This window comes from Anolis sagrei, chromosome 12, assembly GCF_037176765.1.
Source record: "Anolis sagrei isolate rAnoSag1 chromosome 12, rAnoSag1.mat, whole genome shotgun sequence".
Lineage (NCBI taxonomy): Eukaryota > Metazoa > Chordata > Lepidosauria > Squamata > Dactyloidae > Anolis > Anolis sagrei.
Genome location: NC_090032.1, coordinates 16,369,732 through 16,390,678, shown reverse-complemented (window position 1 = coordinate 16,390,678; position 20,947 = coordinate 16,369,732). Strand labels below are relative to the sequence as shown.

General features: G+C 45.1%; 1 protein-coding gene across 1 annotated transcript in view; it reads right to left on the bottom strand.

The window, feature by feature from the left end:
* PLCB3 (phospholipase C beta 3) overlaps window positions 1-20,947 on the bottom strand; it is a 139,841-nt gene that overhangs the window by 4,740 nt on the left and 114,154 nt on the right. Inside the window, exons 24-32 of the mRNA XM_067472482.1 lie at window positions 20,747-20,838; window positions 20,488-20,623; window positions 18,808-18,843; window positions 15,421-15,604; window positions 10,860-11,016; window positions 8,930-9,006; window positions 5,434-5,523; window positions 3,463-3,520; window positions 2,126-2,212 (exon numbers count right to left, since the gene is read on the bottom strand). Of these exons, the coding sequence (XP_067328583.1) occupies window positions 2,126-2,212; window positions 3,463-3,520; window positions 5,434-5,523; window positions 8,930-9,006; window positions 10,860-11,016; window positions 15,421-15,604; window positions 18,808-18,843; window positions 20,488-20,623; window positions 20,747-20,838 (917 nt within the window). The remainder of the gene's footprint in view (window positions 1-2,125; window positions 2,213-3,462; window positions 3,521-5,433; window positions 5,524-8,929; window positions 9,007-10,859; window positions 11,017-15,420; window positions 15,605-18,807; window positions 18,844-20,487; window positions 20,624-20,746; window positions 20,839-20,947) is intronic.

The window sequence follows — 20,947 nt, the reverse complement described above, 5'->3', positions numbered from 1 at the left end:
ACGTTTGTCCGCTTGTCTTCCCAGGAGATTTGCAGGATTTTCCGGAGGCAGCGCTGATGGAATCGTTCCAGGAGTTGCATGTGACGTCTGTAGACAGTCCACGTCTCACAGGCATAGAGCAGGGTTGGGAGGACAATAGCTTTATAGACAAGCACCTTGGTGCCCTCTCCACATACGTTTCAAGACATAAATGAATACATGTGAAAGAGATCGAGGTGTCTCAATGGACCACAAGCGAAACGTGAGTCCACTGCATGATGCGGCAGCTTAGAAAAAGCCAATAATAATAATAATAATAATAATAATAATAATTTATTTTTTACCACGCTACCATCTCTCCAAGGGACTCGGTGCGGCTTACATGAGGACAAGCCCACAACACAGCAATATTTATTTATTGTGTCATCTGCAACCACACCATTGTATTACATTTCTAACAGAACAAAACAAACACACAGATTTAAAAGCACACACACACACACACACAGATTTTGCAAACTTGGTAGTTGGTTAAATGTCCTTTGACCAGTATCTGGCCACTTGGAGTGCCTCATGGTGTTGCCGCAAGAAGGTCCTCCATTGTGCCGGGCTCAGGTTGCATTGCAGCAGGTGGTCACTGGTTTGCTCTTCTCCGCACTCGCATGTCGAGGATTCCACCCTGTAGCCCCATTTCTTAAGATTGGCTCTGCATCTCGTGGTGCCAGAGCGGAGTCTGTTCAGCGCCTTCCAAGTCACCCAGTCTTCTGTGTGCCCAGGGGGGAGTCTCTCATCTGGTATCACCCATGGATTGAGGTGCTGGGTTTGGGCCTGCCACTTTTGGACTCTCGTTTGCTGTGGTGTTCCAGTGAGTGTCTCTGTAGATCTAAGAAAACTATGTCTTGATTTAAGTCGTTGACGTGCTGGCTGATACCCAAACAGGGGATGAGCTGGAGATGTCTCTGCCTTGGTCCTTTCACTATTGGCTGCTACTTCCCGGCGGAGGTCAGGTGGTGTGATACCGGCTAAGCAGTGTAATTTCTCCAGTAGTGTAGGGCGCAGACACCCCGTGATAATGCGGCATGTCTCATTAAGAGCCACATCCACTGTTTTAGTGTGGTGAGATGTGTTCCACACTGGGCATGCATACTCAGCAGCAGAGTAGCATAGCGCAAGGGCAGATGTCTTCACTGTGTCTGGTTGTGATCCCCAGGTTGTGCCAGTCAGCTTTCGTATGATATTGTTTCTAGCGCCCACTTTTTGCTTGATGTTCAGGCAGTGCTTCTTGTAGGTCAGAACACGGTCCAGAGTGACTCCCAGGTATTTGGGTGCGCTGCAATGCTCCCGTGGGATTCCTTCCCAGGTCACCCTCTCTCTTTCCCCGTTCCTTGTTTCCTTCCTTTCCTTTTCACTGGACAAATTGACACCAAAGTTGGACACAATACACCTATCAGGCCAACGAGTGACCATCACTCATAAAAACACTGAAAAACACTGTAGAAGATACTTAAAAAGCCAAATATATATATATATATATATATATATATATATATATATATAGATATAGATATAGATATAGATATATATATATGTATAAATACATTACAACGCATGCACACACACACACATATATACGCACACATATACACATATATACACACACAAAATACATATACACAGAGTGGACCACAGCAACGCGTGGCAAGGGATGGCTAGTGTCGTAAATAAATAAATAAACAAACATTAGGACAAACTTTCATACGGTAAGAGCTGTTTGGAAGTGGAAGATCATGATGGAGTCTCCATCTCTGGAGGTTAAAAGCAGGGGCTGGATGGCCATCTGTAGGGAGAGCTCTGATTGTGTCTCCTCGTATGGCAGAAAGGGGATGGACTGGATGGCCCTTGGGGTCTCTTCGAGCTGTGGAATTGTATGGTGGAGTGCCTGAAGGCTGGGCAAGGTGGTGAGGAACCTTCCCAAAACGTTCTGGTGCTACTTCTCTTCAACTTCACCCATCAAGTACAGCGAGGGAGCTGGAGTCCAAAACATCTCCTCACCCTTTGCAGTTCCCCAAGGCTTTAATTCCTTTTAGACAGGTTAGGATGCCCCCAGACAGGTTAGGATGCCCCCAGACGTTTCCGTGGCACTCACCCGTGGCTCTTCCTCGTCAATCATCTGCAGGATTCCCTGGTGGCCTCCCAGTAGCTTCTCCTGGCGCCGTTTCTGAGCCTCTTCGAGCTTTGAAACAGAAAGAAGGATCAATTGAGGGTGGTGGTGGGGGATCTAAATGCAAGGAGAAGCATCCAGACTTTGGCCACGAAACACCCACCATCCCCTTATAACCACATATGCTAGCTACTAGCTTAACAACACCAAAGGGGAAACTAGATATGGATAACTGACACTGGTCTTTAGTATGCATTGTTAATATTTTGTTATTATTATTCGATTTATAAGTACTGCAGAAAGAGATACCAATGACAGAGATACGGCTTCATAGTGTAACATTAGAAAGTGTTGACCATTTCCATTCCCGTGGCAGCCACCTCTCCACCAAAGTCAACATTGACACCGAAATACAACACCGCCTGAGCTCTGCGAGTGCAGCATTTTTCCGAATGAAGCAGAGAGTGTTTGAGGACCGGGACATTCGTAGGGAAACCAAGGTGCTTGTTTATAAAGCTATTGTACTCCCAATCCCCCTATATGCCTGCGAAATGTGGACTGTCTACAGATGTCAACATTTGACACCGAAATACAACACTGCCTGAGCTCTGCAAGTGCAGCATTTTTCCGAATGAAGCAGAGAGTGTTTGAGGACCAGGACGTCCGCAGGGAAAACAAGGTGCTTGTTTATAAAGCTATTGTCCTCCCAAACCTGCTATATGCCTGCAAAACCTGGACTGTTTACAGTTGTCAATACTTGACACCGAAATACAACACCGCCTGAGCTCTGCGAGTGCAGCATTTTTCCGAATGAAGCAGAGAGTGTTTGAGGACCGGGACATCCGTAGGGAAACCAAGGTGCTTGTTTACAAAGCTATCGTCCTCCCAACCCTGCTATATGTCTGCACAACGTGGACTGTCTACAGATGTCAATATTGGACACCGAAATACAACACCGCCTGAGCTCTGCGAGTGCAGTATTTTTCCGAATGAAGCAGAGAGTGTTTGAGGACTGGCACATCCATAGGGAGACCAAGGTGCTTGTTTATAAAGCTATTGTCCTCCCAACCCTGCTATATGCCTGCAAAACGTGGACTGTCTACAGATGTCAATATTTGACACCGAAATACAACACCGCCTGAGCTCTGCAAGTGCAGCAACCCGCTGCACCACCGCTGCATGCAATCTTTTTTTTTTTTTTTTAATTTAGCCAGTTATTTCTTCCATTTCACCTTTTATTTTCCTACAAAACAGTTGTACCTTGTCACACAGTCCCACCACATATGAAGTATACATGGAAACAGAACAGAGTGGACACTCACCCTCCGGATGGAGTTGACGGATTCAGTGATGTGCCTCCTGTTTATTTCAGTCAGCTCCCTGGGGGTGACAAAAAGGCCTTGCCAAGTTAGCAGAAAGGCTCCTACTTCTATATAATCTGACCACCAACCACCAGCCCAGCACAGAGGATTTGCTGGGTTGTGAGTTTCCTGAATTGTATGACCATGTTCCAGAAGCATTCTCTCCTGACGTTTCTCCCACATCTATGGCAGACTTCCTCATAGGTGCAGGCGAAACTTCAGGAGTGAATGCTTCTGGAAAATGGCCAGACAGCCCAGAAAACTTGAAGCCACCTAGTGATTCCAGCCATGAAAGCCTTCAACAACACATAAAATATATAATTATACTATCATATTATTATTAGTAGTATTATATTGCATTACGTTATAATATTATCAATCTTATATGTGTATACAATACATTATATTATTAGCATAGCACAATATTAATATTATATATTACTATATTGTACTATACCATTGTACCATAACATTATTAGTAATATTTCATATAAAATATATAATTATACTATCATATTATTATTAGTAGTATTATATTGCATTACATTATAATATTATCAATCTTGTATGTAAATACAATATATTATATTATTAGCATAGCACAATATTAATATTATAAATTACTATACTGTACTATACCATTATACTGCAATATTATTAGTAATATTATATATTATTAGCATAGCACAATAGTAATATTATATATTACTATATTGTACTATACCATTATACTGTAATATTATTAGTAATATTACTTATAATATAAATATATAATTATACTATCTTATTATTATTAGTAGTATTATATCGCATTACATTATAATATTATCAATCTTATATGTAAATACAATATATTATATTATTAGCATAGCACAATATTAGTATTATATTCTACTATATTGTACTACACCATTATACTATTATATTATTAGTAATATTACATGTAATTTAAAATATTATCAATCTTATATGTAAATACAACATATTATATTATTAGCATAGCACAATATCAATCTTATATATTACTATATTGTACTATACCATTATACTGTAATATTATTAGTAATATTACTTATAATATAAATATATAATTATACTATCATATTATTAGTAGTAGTATTATATCACATTACATTATAATATTATCAATCTTATATGTATATACAATATATTATATTATTAGCATAATAATATTATTATAATTACAATATATAATATTATTAGCATAATATTATATACTACTATATTTTACTATACCATTGTACCATAATAGTATTAGTAGTGAGCAACAATGGGAATTGTAGTCCCACACTATTCAGAGGCTAGAGGCATGCAATTTTTTTTTGTACTCATATGTTGTATGTATTTTACTGTGTTGTTATTGTGTTTTGGTTTTATTTTCTTGTAATATGCCATTGGGCCTGGCCTCATGTAAACCACCCTGAGTCCCCATTGCGGAGATGGTGGCAGGGTATTAAATAAAGATTATTATTATTATTATTATTATTATTATTATGGTTTTTTTATTGTAATATGCTGCCCCGAGTCCCCATTGCGGAGATGGTAGCGGGGTATTAAATAAAGATTATTATTATTATTATTATTATTATTATTATTATTATTAATTCCAGGGCTCTGCACTTTTCTTGTTGCCGAGTTGGGAACTAACGCCTCTTGATTTAATTCCAAATCACATCCATTTGGATTGGGAAGGTGTTTAGAAGCCCCACCAAGGAACTCCGTGAACTTTGTGCTACTTTTTGCACGTTGTGTGTGTTTTTAAAACAAAACTACCCTAAAAAACTAAAAAAATAAGGTTTTTCGGAGTAGCAGATCTAGGTCTCATTCATTTGGGGGGGGGGGGGGGGCGGGCAGCCTAGAAAACATTCTCAACCAAGGAATCCAGCCACTTTCCCCTTGACTTCAACTCACACATCCTTTTTGTTCCTCTCCCGGGACTTGGCTTCGGTGATGCTGTTGTGCCGCTTCCGATCCAGGATTTTCTGGAGTTCTTTCTTCTCTCTGAGCGAGAGAGCAAGGAATAGCTTAAGAGCAGAGCACACACGTTCCGCATGCAAAAGGGCCCCATTTGCAGGATTTTCGGGTAGCCCAAGGAAGGCTCTTCTGCTGCCAATGAATTGGCAAGGATCGCTATACTTCCGCAGACAACTCCTCCTTGGTTCTTTTCCAAAACATAAATCACTTCCAATTTTCACCCGTTTTTAAGCTGAAATCAGGCGCCAAGGGGAAGCTTTTACACAGCCAGTCGTGGCCAGAGGCGGCCCTAGGTAATTTTCAACGGTAAGCAAACAGTATTTTGGTGCCCCCCCCCCCCCAAACCAATCATTGATATATATTTTCTGTTCGTCGTGGGAGTTCTGTGTGCCATATTTGGTTCAATTCCATCATTGGTGGAATTCAGAATGCTCTTTGATTGTAGGTGAACTATACATCCCAGTAATTACACTTGCCGCACTTGCTCCCTTGCCTGGCCCACTTTGGGTCCGGAGGCGTGTCTGAAGACCCCGGCGTGTGCACCAAAAGTCACCTCTTCTCCTGACTTTCTCCTCAGCCATTGGGACCAAGAGAGAGAGAGAGAAAGAGAGGTGGAGATGCCCACCTTTCCTGAAGGTAGGCGCAAAAACAAAGGAGGGAGCGGAGTTGGGAGATACCTCCAGCCGGAGGGGCTCTCTCTCTCTCTCTCTCTCTCTTGGTCCCAATGGTTGAAGAGAAAATCAGGAGAAGAGGTGACTTTTGGTACGCACGCTGGGGTCTTCAGACACGCCTCCGGACCCGAAGTGGGCCAGGCACCACAGCTCTGCCCCTTGGCCCACTCGCAGATTGGGGAGAGGAGAGGAGGCGGGTGGAGCACCGGGGGATCGGGAAAGGGTCATGGGGAAGGGAGCGAACGCGGAGAACGATTGAGCGTCAGCTCTGCTCGCGCACCCGGTGGCCAGGTGGAGCAGGCACGAGAGGGGCTAGGCGAGGCTCAAGGGCCCGGCCCCTTTGGGAAGAGGATCGCCCGGCAGCGAGGCAAGAAAGCCGAGGCTCCCCCGGACTGCTAGGGCTGTTGTGAGCTGAGGGGGCGCTCCTCAAGTGGCGGTTGAGGGGCATTTACAGAGGCGCCTCTGCGCCCCTGGCAAAAAAAAGTGTTCTGCGACTGCTTACTTCGCGTAATGGATGAGCCGCCCCTGGTCGTGGCTCTAAACCAGTGGGTTCCCAACCTGCGGTTCGTGGACTACCACAAGAAACAAAAATATAGTCCACAGCCTCAACATTATTACACCGTTCTATTATTATTATACCGTCTCCCCTAGCAGTTGCTCAACTCTGAACTAATAGTGTAACATTAGAAAATGTTGACCATTCTAGACATAGAAAAAGCGTTTGACAGCCTAAACTGGGAATTTATGACGGAAGTTCTGCAAGCACATGATATGGGAGATCAATATATAAAAATAATAAGAACTATATATAAAGACCAATATGCACAGTTAATAATCAATGGAGAGAAAACACAAAGAATTGAAATAAGACGGGGGTACCAGGCAAGGCTGTCCATTATCGCCACTCCTGTTTATTATGTGCATAGAGATGCTCATAAAACAACTAAATGAGAACAAGGAAATAAAGGGTGTACGTGTAGGAGGCAGCACTTTTCCGAATGAAGCAGAGAGTGTTTGAGGACCGGGACATCCGTAGGGATACCAAGGTGCTTGTTTATAAAGCCATTCCCCTCCCAACCCTGCTATACGCATGCGAGACGTGGACTGTCTACAGAAGTCAACATTGACACTGAAATACAATACCACCTGAGCTCTGCGAGTGCAGCTTTTTTTCCGAATGAAGCACAGAGTGTTTGAGGACTGGTACATCCATAGGGAGACCAAGGTGCTTGTTTGTAAAGCTATTGTCCTCCCAACTCTGCTATTCGCATGCGAGACATGGACTGTCTACAGATGTCAACATTGACAAAGAAATACAACACCGCCTGAGCTCTGCGAGTGCAGCATTTTTCCGAATGAAGCAGAGAGTGTTTGAGGACCGGGACATCCGTAGGGAGACCAAGGTGCTTGTTTGTAAAGCTATTGTCCTCCCAACTCTGCTATTCGCATGCGAGACGTGGACTGTCTACAGATGTCAACATTGACACTGAAATACAACACTGCCTGAGCTCTGCGAGTGCAGCATTTTTCTGAATGAAGCACAGAGTGTTTGAGGACCATGACATCCGTAGTGGCTCTAAACCAGTGTCTTCCCAACGCTGCTATACACCTGCGAGACATGGACTGTCTACAGATGTCAACATTGACAGAGAAATACAACACCGCCTGAGCTCTGCGAGTGCAGCTTTTTTTCCAAATGAAGCAGAGAGTGTTTGAGGACCGGGACATCCGTAGGGAGACCAAGGTGCTTGTTTATAAAGCTATTGTCTTCCCAACCCTGCTATACGCCTGCGAGACGTGGACTGTCTACAGATGTCAACATTGACACTGAAATACAACACCGCCTGAGCTCTGTGAGTGCAGCATTTTTCCGAATAAAGCAGAGAGTATTTGAGGACCGGGACATCCGTAGGGAGACCAAGGTGCTTGTTTATAAAGCTATTGTCCTCCCAACCCTGCTATACGCCTGTGGGACGTGGACTGTCTACAGATGTCACATGCAACTCCTGGAACGATTCCATCAGCGTTGCCTCTGAAAAATCTTGCAAATCTCTTTGGAAGACAAGCAGACAAATGTCAGCGTGCTGGAAGAAGCAAAGACCACCAGCACTGAAGTAATGGTCCTCTGCCATCATCTCCGCTGGACTGGCCTGCGAGACGTGGCCTGTCTACAGATGTCACATGCAACTCCTAGAACAATTTCCGGAAAATCCTGCAAACCTCTTGGGAAGACAAGCAGACAAATGTCAGCGTGCTGGAAGAAGGAGCAAAGACCACCAGCATTAAAGTGAGGGTCCTCCGCCATCAATTCCACTGGACTAGCCACATTGTTTAGATGCCTGACCACCATCTCCAAAAGCAGTTGCTCTACTCCGAACTTAAGAACGGAAAATGGAATGTTGGTGGGCAGGAAAAGAGATTGAAAGATGGGCTCAAAGCCAACCTTCAAAACTCTGGCATAGACACTGAGAACTGGGAAGCCCTGGCCCTTGAGCGCTCCAGCTGGAGGTCAGCTGTGACCAGCAGTGCTGGAGAATTTGAAGAAGCACAAATGGAGGGCGAAAGAGGGAAACGTGCCAAGGGGAAGGTGCATCAAGCCAACCCCAACCGGGACCGCCTTCCACCTGGAAACCGATGCCCTCACTGCAGGAGAAGATGCAGGTCAAGAAGAGGGCTTCATAGCCACCTATGGACCCACTGCCAGGACACTGATCTTGGAAGGCAATCCTTTTCCTCCTATGCCATCTCATGACAATACTCACTTCTCATTTGTCTCCTTCAGCTTCTTGAGTTGGGCTGCCTGGCAGTCGCGAGCGATGTCTCTCAAACGTTGCTGGGCCTGGAGAGAAAAGAACATCAATGAGGACAGAAACTAGACATCCTTCCAAAGTAGGATCCAGAGAGAGATTAGCTGGACTCTCCTTCCTAAGTGGAGATATACACAGAAAGGGAGAAGGAAGGAAGGAAGGAGAGAAGGAGGGACAGAAAGAGGGAAAGAAGGAAGGAAAGGAAGGAAGGTAGGGAAGGAAGGAAGGAAGGAAGGAAGGAAGGAAGGAGAGAAGGAAATAAAAAAGTTAAAGGAAGGAATGAGAGAAGAAAGGAAGTAGAGAAGGAGGGAGAAAAAGAGAGAAAGGAGGAGGAATGAAATAAAGGTAGAGAAGAAAGGAAGGAAATAAAAAAGTGAAAGAAGGAAGGAAGGAGAGAGGTAAGAAAGGAGAGAAGGAGGAAGAAAAAGAGGGAAAGAAGGAGGAAAGGAGAGAAGGAAGGAAGGAAAGAAAGGTAGAGAAGGAAGGAAGGAAGGAAGGAAGGAGAGAAGGAAATAAAAAAGTGAAAGAAGGAAGAAATGAGAGAGGTGAGGAAGGAGAGAAGGAGGGAGAAAAAAGAGAGAAAGAAGGAGGAAAGAAAGAAAGGTAGAGAAGGAAGGAGCGAAGGAAATAAAAAAGTGAAAGAAGGAAGGAATGAGAGAGGTAAGGAAGGCGAGAAGGAGGGAGAAAAAGAGGGGAAAAGGAGGAAATGAGAGAAAGAAGGAAGGAGAGAAGGAAATAAAAAAGTGAAAGAAGGAAGGAATGAGAGAGGTAAGGAAGGCGAGAAGGAGGGAGAAAAAGAGGGGAAAAGGAGGAAATGAGAGAAGGAAGGAAAGGAAGGTAGAGAAAGAAGGAAGGAGAGAAGGAAATAAAAAAGTGAAAGAAGGAAGGAATGAGAGAGGTAAGGAAGGAGAGAAGGAGGGAGAAAAAGAGGGAAAGAAGGAGGAAAGGAGAAAAGGAAGGAAGGAAAGAAAGAAAGGTAGAGAGTGGTCCAGAAATTCTGTGTTCTCAAATAATATGGAGCACCTGATGAACCAGAGGCGGCCCTAGGTAATTTTCAATGGTAAGCAAACAGTATTTTGGTGCCCCCCTCTCACCCCCAACCAATCACTGATATATATTTTCTGTTTGTCGTGGGAGTTCTGTGTGCCATATTTGGTTCAATTCCATCATTGGTGGAATTCAGAATCCGCTTTGATTGTAGGTGAACTGTACATCCCAGTAACTACAACTCACATATGTCCAGGTCTATTTTCCCCCAAAAGTGCCTCAAGAACGCCCCTAGGCAAAATCAACTATACTGCAAATGCTTACTTTGCATATGGGTTCAGCTGCCCCTGTGATGAATCAACCTAGACACAGGATATTATTTGAGAACACTGAAATGCTGGACCACTCTCACAACCACCATGTCAGACTACACAGAGAAGCCATTGAAATCCACAAGCATGTGGACAATTTCAACAGAAAGGAGGAAACCATGAAAATGAACAAAATCTGACTACCAGTATTTAAAAACTCTAAAATTACAACAGCAAAACAACAGAGAGGAAACAATCTGGGACATCTAATCACCTCTCAACAAAAGATTGTCCCAGGCACTGCCAGGCCATCAAATGCTAGTCAAGGTGGTCAGTTGAAACATTCACACCTAGCTCCAACAGACAAGAGCTCTTTGTCATTCCACAGATATATAAACCCACTTTCCTAGTTCCAACAGACCTCACTACCTCTGAGGATGTTTGCCATAGATGCAGGCGAAACGTCAGGAGAGAATACCTCTAGAACACGGCCATATAGCCCGAAAAAACCTACAACAACCCAATTCAGCATAGTTTGTACCAGCCACAAAAAACGAAGTTTCCGGAGAATAGGACAACTAAGCTACCTGGTGCAGGTGCTCTCGCTTGCAGTCCCGCTCCACTTGGTGTTGGGATTCCCGCAGCTGCAGCAACCCCTGCATTTGCCACTCTTGCAGGTCCAGCTTGCGGCGCGTTCCGTCCTGCTCCTGTCCTTGCCGCGCAGCTTCTAGCGAACTCTGAGACCTAAAGAGGAGATATGGAAAAGTAGGTGCACTGGCTGAGACATGCAACGTGTGGCGGGGTGAGGTGGGTGGTCAAGAGAGCAGCATCGCCTAGAGCAGGGGTCCTCAAACTTTTTGAATTCACTGCCCCTCAGACCATTGCAGTGCCAGACTATAGTTTTGTGTTTGTGTTTTAAAAAACTATGATCAAATTCGTACGCACACTGCACATATCTGATTTTGAAGTTAAAAAAAAATGGGAACAAATACATTATTATTATTATTATTATTATTATTATTATTATTATTATTGACTACGCATAGAAGCCATTTGAAATACACAAGCATGTGGACAATTTCAACAGAAAGCAGGAAACCATGAAAATGAACACAATCTGGCTACCAGTATTAAAATTACAACATGGGCCATCCAGTCCAACCCCATTCTGCCAAGAAGCAGGAATATTGCATTCAAATCACCCCTGACAGATGGCCATCCAGCCTCTGTTTAAAAGCTTCCAAAGAAGGAGCCTCCACCACACTCCGGGGAAGAGAGTTCCACTGCTGAACGGCTCTCACAGTCAGGAAGTTCTTCCTCATGTTCAGATGGAATCTCCTCTCTTGTAGTTTGAAGCCATTGTTCCATTGCGTCCTAGTCTCCAGGGAAGCAGAAAACAAGCTTGCTCCCTCCTCCCTGTGGCTTCCCCTCACGTATTTATACATGGCTATCATATCTCCTCTCAGCCTTCTCTTCTTCAGGCTAAACATGCCCAGCTCCTTAAGCCGCTCCTCATAGGGCTTGTTCTCCAGACCCTTGATCATTTTAGTCGCCCTCCTCTGGACACATTCCAGCTTAGAGTCAATATCTCTCTTGAATTGTGGTGCCCAGAACTGGACACAATATTCCAGATGTGGTCTAACCAAAGCAGAATAGAGGGGTAGCATTACTTCCCTAGATCTAGACACTATGCTCCTATTGATGCAGGCCAAAATCCCATTGGCTTTTTTTGCCGCCACATCACATTGTTGGCTCATGTTTAACTTGTTGTCCACGAGGACTCGAGATCTTGTTCACACGTACTGCTCTCGAGCCAGGCATTGTCCCCCATTCTGTATCTTTGCATTTCGTTTTTCCTGCCAAAGTGGAGTATCTTGCATTTGTCCCTGTTGAACTTCATTTTGTTCGTTTTGGCCATTCATCTCTCTAATCTGTCAAGATCGTTTTGAATCCTGCTCCTGTCCTCTGGACTATTGGCTCTCCCTCCCCATTTGGTGTCGTCTGCAAACTTGATGATCCTGCCTTCTAACCCTTCATCTAAGTCAGTAATAAAGATGTTGAACAGGACCGGGCCCAGAACGGAACCCTGCTGATGGCACTCCACTCGTCACTTCTTTCCAGGATGAAGAGGAAGCATTGGGGAGAATCACCCTCTGGGTTCGTCCATTTAACCAATTCCAGATCCACCTCACCGTAGGTTTGCCTAGCCCACATTGGACTAGTTTCCTTGCCAGAAGGTCATGGGGGACCTTGTCGAAGGCCTTACTGAAATCCAGGTACGCCACATCCACGGCATTCCCCGCATCTACCCAGCTTGTAACTCTATCGAAAAATAGGTCTCCCAGCAAGAGGTTTGAGCGTCTTTAGGGCTGTGGGTAGCCAGGGCTCTTGGAAAGCAGAGCTGAAGGTCAAATTCAAGGGGGGGAAAGGCAGTAGTGTCTTTCTTTGCTGCAGAGATACAAGCAATATATCCATTTCAAAGCAAAACCGGCTTGTGAGTGCTATATATATTGTTTCTGTGAGTGCTATATATATATTGTTTCTAGCGCCCACTTTTTGCTTGATGTTCAGGCAGTGCTTCTTGTAGGTCAGAGCACGGTCCAGAGTGACTCCCAGGTATTTGGGTGTGCTGCAATGCTCCCGTGGGATTCCATTTCAAAAGCAAAACCGGCTTGTGAGTGCTATATATATTGTTTCTGTGAGTGCTATATATATATTGTTTCTAGCGCCCAAAACCGGCTTGTGAGTGCTATATTGCTATATAAAACCTACAGTCTTACACATAGGCTCAGCGTGAGACAGCACAGTGTGTGTCCCTGGGTGGCACTGATGGAGAGAAGGACTCAGAACTGGGTCAAGTTTCATTGCTTTCCATCCACAGGAAGTGGGTCAGGGGACATCTTGTGCCAGTCAGCTTTCGTATGATGTTGTTTCTAGTGCCCACTTTTTGTTTGATGTTCAGGCAGTGCTTCTTGTAGGTCAGAGCACGGTCCAGAGCGACTCCCAGGTATTTGGGTGTGTTGCAATGCTCCAGTGGGATTCCTTCCCAGGTAATCCTCAGAGCTCGGGATGCTTGTCTGTTCTTAAGGTGAAAGGCGCATGTCTGTGTTTTAGATGGATTAGGGATCAGCTGGTTTTCCCTGTAATAGGTAGTAAGAGCACCTAGAGCTTCAGAAAGCTTCTGTTCAACCATCTCAAAGCTCCCTGCTTGAGCAGTAATGGCACGATCATCAGCATAGATGAAACTCTCTGTCCCTTCTGGCAGTGGCTGGTCATTTGTGTAGATGTTGAACATGGATGGAGCAAGCACGCTCCCCTGAGGCAGGCCGTTCTTCTGTTTCCGCCATCTGCTTCTCTGGCCCTGGAACTCAACAAAAAAGCTCCTGTTTTGTAGCAGGTTTCCTATGAGGCGGGTGAGGTGGTCGTCCTTTGTGATATTCTACATTTTTCTCAGGAGGAGGCGGTGGTTCACAGTCTCATAGGCTGCTGACAAGTCTATGAAGACAGCTCCTGTGATCTGGGGATCACAACCAGACACAGTGAAGACATCTGCCCTTGCGCTATGCTACTCTGCTGCTGAGTACGCATGCCCAGTGTGGAACACATCTCACCAGAGATGGAGACTCCATCATGATCTTCCACTTCCAAACAGCTCTTACCGTATGAAAGTTTGTCCTAATGTTTGTTTATTTATTTATTTACGACACTAGCCATCCCTTGCCACGCGTTGCTAAGGTCCACTCTGTGTATATGTATTTTGTGTGTGTATATATGTGTATATGTGTGCGTATATATATGTGTGTGTGTGCATGCGTTGTAATGTATTTATACATATATATATATATATTTGGCTTTTTAAGTATCTTCCACAGTGTTTTTCAGTGTTTTTATGAGTGATGGTCACTCGTTGGCCTGATAGGTGTATTGTGTCCAACTTTGGTGTCAATTTGTCCAGTGAAAAGGAAAGGAAGGAAACAAGGAACGGGGAAAGAGAGAGGGTGACCTGGGAAGGAATCCCACGGGAGCATTGCAGCACACCCAAATACCTGGGAGTCACTCTGGACCGTGCTCTGACCTACAAGAAGCACTGCCTGAACATCAAGCAAAAAGTGGGCGCTAGAAACAACATCATACGAAAGCTGACTGGCACAACCTGGGGATCACAACCAGACACAGTGAAGACATCTGCCCTTGCGCTATGCTACTCTGCTGCTGAGTATGCATACCCAGTGTGGAACACATCTCATCACACTAAAACAGTGGATGTGGCTCTTAATGAGACATGCCGCATTATCACGGGGTGTCTGCGCCCCACACCACTGGAGAAATTACACTGCTTAGCCGGTATTGCACCACCTGACATCCGCCGGGAAGTAGCAGCCAATAGTGAAAGGACCAAGGCAGAGACATCTCCAGCTCATCCCCTGTTTGGGTATCAGCCAGCACGTCAACGACTTAAATCAAGACATAGTTTTCTTAGATCTACAGAGACACTCGCTGGAACACCCCAGCAAGCGAGAGTCCAAAAGTGGCAGGTGATACCATTCATGGGTGATACCAGATGAGAGACTCCCTCCTGGGCACTCAGAAGACTGGGCGACTCGGAAGGCGCTGAACAGATTGAGCTCGGGCACCACGAGATGCAGAGCCAATCTTAAGAAATGGGGCCACAAAGTGGAATCCACGGCATGCGAGTGCGGAGAAGAGCAAACCACTGACCACCTGCTGCAATGCACCCTGAGCCCTGCCACATGCACGATGGAGGACCTTCTTGCGGCAACCCCAGAGGCACTCCAAGTGGCCAGATACTGGTCAAAGGACATTTAACCAAGTACCAAATTTACAAAATCTGTGTGGTTTTTTTTTCTTTTCTTTTTTTCTTTTTCTTTTTAATCTCTGTGTTTGTTTTGCTCCGTTAGAATTGTAACACAATGGTTGCTGATGACACGATAAATAAAAAATAAATAGGGGACATCTTTAATGAACGCCCCTCTTGCACAAAGAAGCTTATGGGATCCTGACGTCACAAAAGGAGCCCTGAGAACCAGGCATCCTCCTCTTCCTCCCAAATGATAACATCTCCTATCACCCCCAAGTAGCCTTGCCTTTCACGTCAACAACACTCCCCGACAGAGACTGGGCCCTCACCCTTCCCTGCTCCGGATCCGGCTCCTCTCCGCCAGGGTGAAGTTCGAATTCTGCTTCTTGTTGAGGCTGCAGATCTTCTTCATGTGTTTCCTCCGGAGCTCCTTCAGTTCGCGGTACTGCTTCTTCAGCAGTTTCACAAAAGCCTTTTGCTGCCGCAGCTCTTCTATAGACTGAGGAGAAATCTCTGGAAAGGAGGCACAGAGTGGAAATTCCATCACCTATTGGAATTTATTTATTTATTTGATGCATTTGTTAACCGCCATTCTCAGCCCTTTAGGGCGACTCATGGCGGTGTACAACATGTTAAAAGGCAATTTACAAAAGGCAATTACAACAACACATTAGCAATACAACAATTACAAAATTACACTAAATAATCCGCTTCGTCTCATAGTAGAATCATAACCAATATCATATTCCGTGTTCCATTCCAGTCATCTTTGCCACATTGTTATAGCACTTAATTAAATGCCTTCTCGAACAGCCATGTCTTAAGGCTTTTTCGGAAGGACATAAGGGAGGGCGCCTGTCTGATGTCTGCAGGGAGAGTGTTCCACAGCCGGGGGGCCACCACCGAGAAGGCCCTCTCTCTCGTCCCCGCCAGGCGTGCCTGTGAGGCAGGCGGGATCGAGAGAAGGGCCTCCCCAGACGATCTCAAGGTCCTCGTGGGCTCATAGGCCAAGATGCGGTCCGAGAGGTATTTTGGGCCGGAACCGTTTAGGGCTTTGTAGGATAACACCAGCACCTTAAATTGGGCCCGGTAGCAGACCGGCAGCCAGTGGAGCTGGGACAACAAGGGCGTTGTGTGCTCCCTGCATCCCGCTCCAGTTAGTAACATGGCTGCCGCGCGCTGAACCAGCTGAAGCTTCCGGGCCGTCTTCAAGGGCAGCCCCACGTAGAGAGCGTTGCAGTAGTCAAGGCGGGATGTGACAAGAGCGTGTACCACCGTGGTCAAGTCAGACTTCCCGAGATACGGTCGCAGCTGGCGCACGAGCCTGAGCTGTGCAAATGCTCCCCTGGTCACCGCTGAAACCTGGGGGTCCAGGCTCAACGATGAGTCCAGGGTCACACCCAGACTGCGAACCTGCGCCTTCAAGGGGAGTGCGACCCCATCCAGCACAGGCTGTAACCCTATGCCCCGTTTGGCCTTGCGACTGACCAGGAGTACCTCTGTCTTGTCTGGATTTAATTTCAGTTTGTTCGCCCTCATCCAGACCGTCACAGCGGCCAGGCACCGGTTCAGGACCTCGACAGCCTCCTTAGTAGCAGGTGGAAAGGAGTGACAGAGTTGGACATCATCCGCGTACAGATGACACCGCACCCTGAAACTCCGGATGATCTCACCCAGCGGCTTCATGTAGATGTTAAACAGCATGGGGGACAGTATGGAACCCTGTGGAACCCCACAATTGACTGCAGCATAACCAAATGCCCAAAGATCACATTCTCCCAAAGCAGTTACTCTACTCCCAACTCAAGAATGGGAAACGTAACATTGGTGGACAGGAAAAGAGATCGAAAGATGGGCTTAAAGCCAACTATAATAAAGATCAAAGGGATATCTGGGCAGGGTGGACAACCAATCACACCGCTGCCACCAATGTAACGAAATTAAAGGCTGACCCTATGTTATAGGTCTGGGTAACAACGGAAAAATTTGTTTCTAAAATCGATTTGTATTTGGGGTTTTTTTTTGTTTCGATATTTAAAATAATTACAAAATTTTCCCTTAAAAAAGTTCGGTATTTACGAAATTTCGTAAATGTGAAAAAAAAATACAAAACATTAACGAATCGATTTCCGAAACAATAACGAATCGATTCGTTAATGGCGGACGCGACCGCGAAATATGCTAAAAAACCTCCAAAAACTTCTGAAGCTTCCCTCTCCCTCTGTTGTTGACTGTTGGTGTGATATTATAATTTTTTTCCACTAATTAAACAAAAAACTTGCCCCAGACGTGCGGAAATAATAACGAAACGACCTCAGAACAATAACGAAACTAATACAATAACGAAATACGAAGCATTTACAAAACGTGTTTAAAAATTCGTTTTTTAAAAAAATTGCTCCAGAATGGTTCGTTATCGTTTTGTAATTGAAAAAAATAACGAATTATTAACGAATTACGAATTAACGAAACGAAACCGCCCAGCCCTACTATGTTATATATGTCAATGACCGAATGTTCTTGGTAGTATTAGCTGCCACCACCTCAGAATTATTGGCCTGAGGAACCAAAGGTATGAATGTGTTTTAGGTAAGGGGTGTTTGAGCTCTTGATTCTTCTATGGCTTCCTCTATTGGCTGACTGGACTTTAAAATGGTTTGACTGAATGAGTTCTGAGGAAATGGATAGATTGAGGCATACACCAGTTAAAAGTTAACTAGAAAGAGTTTATTGAACTTTATATTAACAACAACTCATAGAAATGAGTGGTACAGAAGCGTGATTCAGTTGCAGAAACTTGGTCACTTAAACAAATAGATTCCCTGACAGAAAAGCTTTTAACAACTGTGAGACTCCTTAAACATACTGTTCTAGCTTTAGACACAGTATCTCTGGAGAACAGATCCCTATCTGTCTCCACCACAGGGTAGTAAGCACTGGAGACAAATCTTTCTTTTACTGGCTCTCACAACACAGTAAAATACTAGCCTATTGTCTCAGCCTATTTCCCTAAACTTAAGGCTCACTAAAAGCTCTTCCTTTTCTGTCAGATCCCTGCTGTAACTTTCCCTCTTGAAATCACAACCTTCCCTGTCTCAAGTCAAGACCCTTCTCTCCTTTCTGTCAAAACTGGCAGCTTATTTTCCCTCTCTAAACCGACTCCTCCCCCAATTGCTATACCCAATCAGGAGTCAGCTTGACTCCTCCTCCTGTCCTGCCTGCCTTCCAAGATGACAGCCACTGTCATGCAGGCTTCGGCCTAGTCGACTGAAAGGTAGTTTTCATTACACCAACCTTCAAAACTGTGGCAGAGGCACCGAGAGAGAACTGGGAAGCCCTTGAGTGCTCCAACTGGAGGTCAGCTGTGACTAGCAGTGCTGCAGAATTCGAAGAGGCATGAATGGAAGGCGGAAGGGAGAAACGTGCCAGGAGGACATCGTTTTCCACCTGGAAACCGACATCCTCACAGCGGGAGAACATGCGGATCAAAAATAGGGCTCCACAGCCACTGCCAAGACACCAAACTTGGAGGACCACCATCCTCAGGCTACAAGGGATCGCCTAAGTAAGAGGATGACAAAAATCCCAATATGTGGGCATCGGAGAGGGTCAGAAAGATTTTACAAGTGACTTGCTCCCTTAAGATCGTAAAGACGAAGTATTTATGAACCTCCCATAATGTTTGGTGGTGCTGATAGACAGCTGTCAATCCTTACCTGCCAGGATGCTGGCGATGAGATCGTCCCTCTGCACTACAAGGAGGGAGAAGGAGGAGGGAGGCAAAGAGAAATACATAACAAGAGTGAAACAAGGGAAAAATTGTGTTTCTCAACCTTCCTGATGCCCTTAATACAGTTCCTCGTGTTGTGGTGACCCCCAACCATAACATTATTTTCGTTGCTACTTCATTACTGTCATTTTGCTCCTATATCGGATATGAAGGATGTATTTTCATTTACTGGACCAAATTTGGCACAAATACCCCATACGCCCAAATTTGAATACTGGTGGGGTTGGGGGGGATTAATTTTGTAATTTTGGAGTTGTAGTTGCTGGGATTTATAGTTCGCCTACAATCAAAGAGCACTCTGAACTCCACCAATGATGGAATTGAACCAAACTTGGCACACAGAACTCCCACGATCTTGGTGGGCATTGACCTTGAGTTTGGGAGTTGTAGTTCACCTACGTCAAGAGAGCACTGTGGACTCGGACAATGATGGATCTGGACCAAACTTGGCACAAATACTCAGTATGCCCAAATGTGGACACTGGTGGAGTTTGGGGGAGATAGACATTGATATTTGGGAGTTGTAGCTGCTGGTATTTATAGTTTGCCTACGATCAAAGAGCATTCAGAACTCCACCAACGATGGAATTGAACCAAACGTGGCACACACAACTCCCATGACCAATAGAAAATACTGGAAGGAATTGATGGGCATTGATCTTGAGTTTAGGAGTTGTAGTTCACCTACATCCAGAGAGCACTGTGGACTCAAACAATTATGGATCTGGACCAAACTTGGTATGAATACTCAATTCGCCCAAATGTGAACACTGGTGGAGTTTGAGGAAAACAGACCTTGACATTTGGGAGTTGTATCTGCTGGGCTTTATAGTTCACCTACAATCAAAGCGCATTCAGAACTCCACCAACGATGGAATTGAACCAAACGTGGCACACACAACTCCCATGACCAATAGAAAATACTGGAAGGGTTTAGTGGGCATTGACCTTAAGTTTTGGACTTGTAGTTCATCTACGTACAAAGAGCACTGTGGACTCAAACAACGAAGGATCTGGAACAAACTTGGCACAAATATTCAATATGCCCAAAGGTGAACACTGATGGAGTTTGGGGAAAACAAACCTTGTCATTTGGGAGTTGTAGTTACTGGGATTTATAGTTCACCTACTCAATATGTCCAAATGTGAACACTTATGGAGTTTGGGGAAAATAGACCTTGACATCTGGGAGTTGTAGATGCTGGGATTTATAGTTCACCTACAATCAGAGAGCGTTCTGAACTCCACTAACGATCAAATTTAACCAACCTTGGTATACAGATCTCCCACAACCTTGGTGGAGGTTGCCCTTGAGTTTAGGAGTTGTAGTTCACTTACATCCAGACAGCACTGTGGACTCAAACAATGATGGATCTGGGCCAAACTTAGCACAAATACTCAGTATGCCCAAATGTGGACACTGGTGGAGTTTGGGGGAAATAGACCTTGACATTTGGAAGTTGCAGCTGCTGGGATTTATAGTTCACCTGCAATCAAAGAGCATTCTGAACCCTACCAACTGTAAAATTGGGCCAAACTTCCCACACAGAATCCCTGGAATCAACAGAAAATACTGTGTTTTCTTAATGGTCTTAAGCAGTTGTACCTTGACTGGGCACCACGCTGGGGGTCCGTGTCGGAGAGAGCAGGACTGGTGGAGGTTTGTGGGCCTCTTCAGTGGGGCCAGGGGTTGAGCTGGAGGAGCTTCTCGAGAGCGACTCCCGGGGCTTCTCTGCGTTCTCCTGTGGGCAGAGTCCAAAAGGGGGAAATGGGGAAAGGCAGGCGGAACCCAAGACACGGCATTCCCCCATTGCAACTCACAACGCCCTCCCACGCCTTCCCTGTCTATGCCATGGTGGCCTTACCTCACTCTCGCCTATCAGAGCTGCAAGCTGTTTGGCCCGCTGGTCCATTAGGTTGACGTGTCTAATGGGGTTAATCAATGCCTCTGCGTAATCTGAGGGAGAACGCAAACCATCCGTAAACCTTAATGCACAAAGTAGCCCTACATACGGCATAATGTTTGTCACTATTTGATCTCTCTCTCTTCCTCTTTCTTTCTTTCC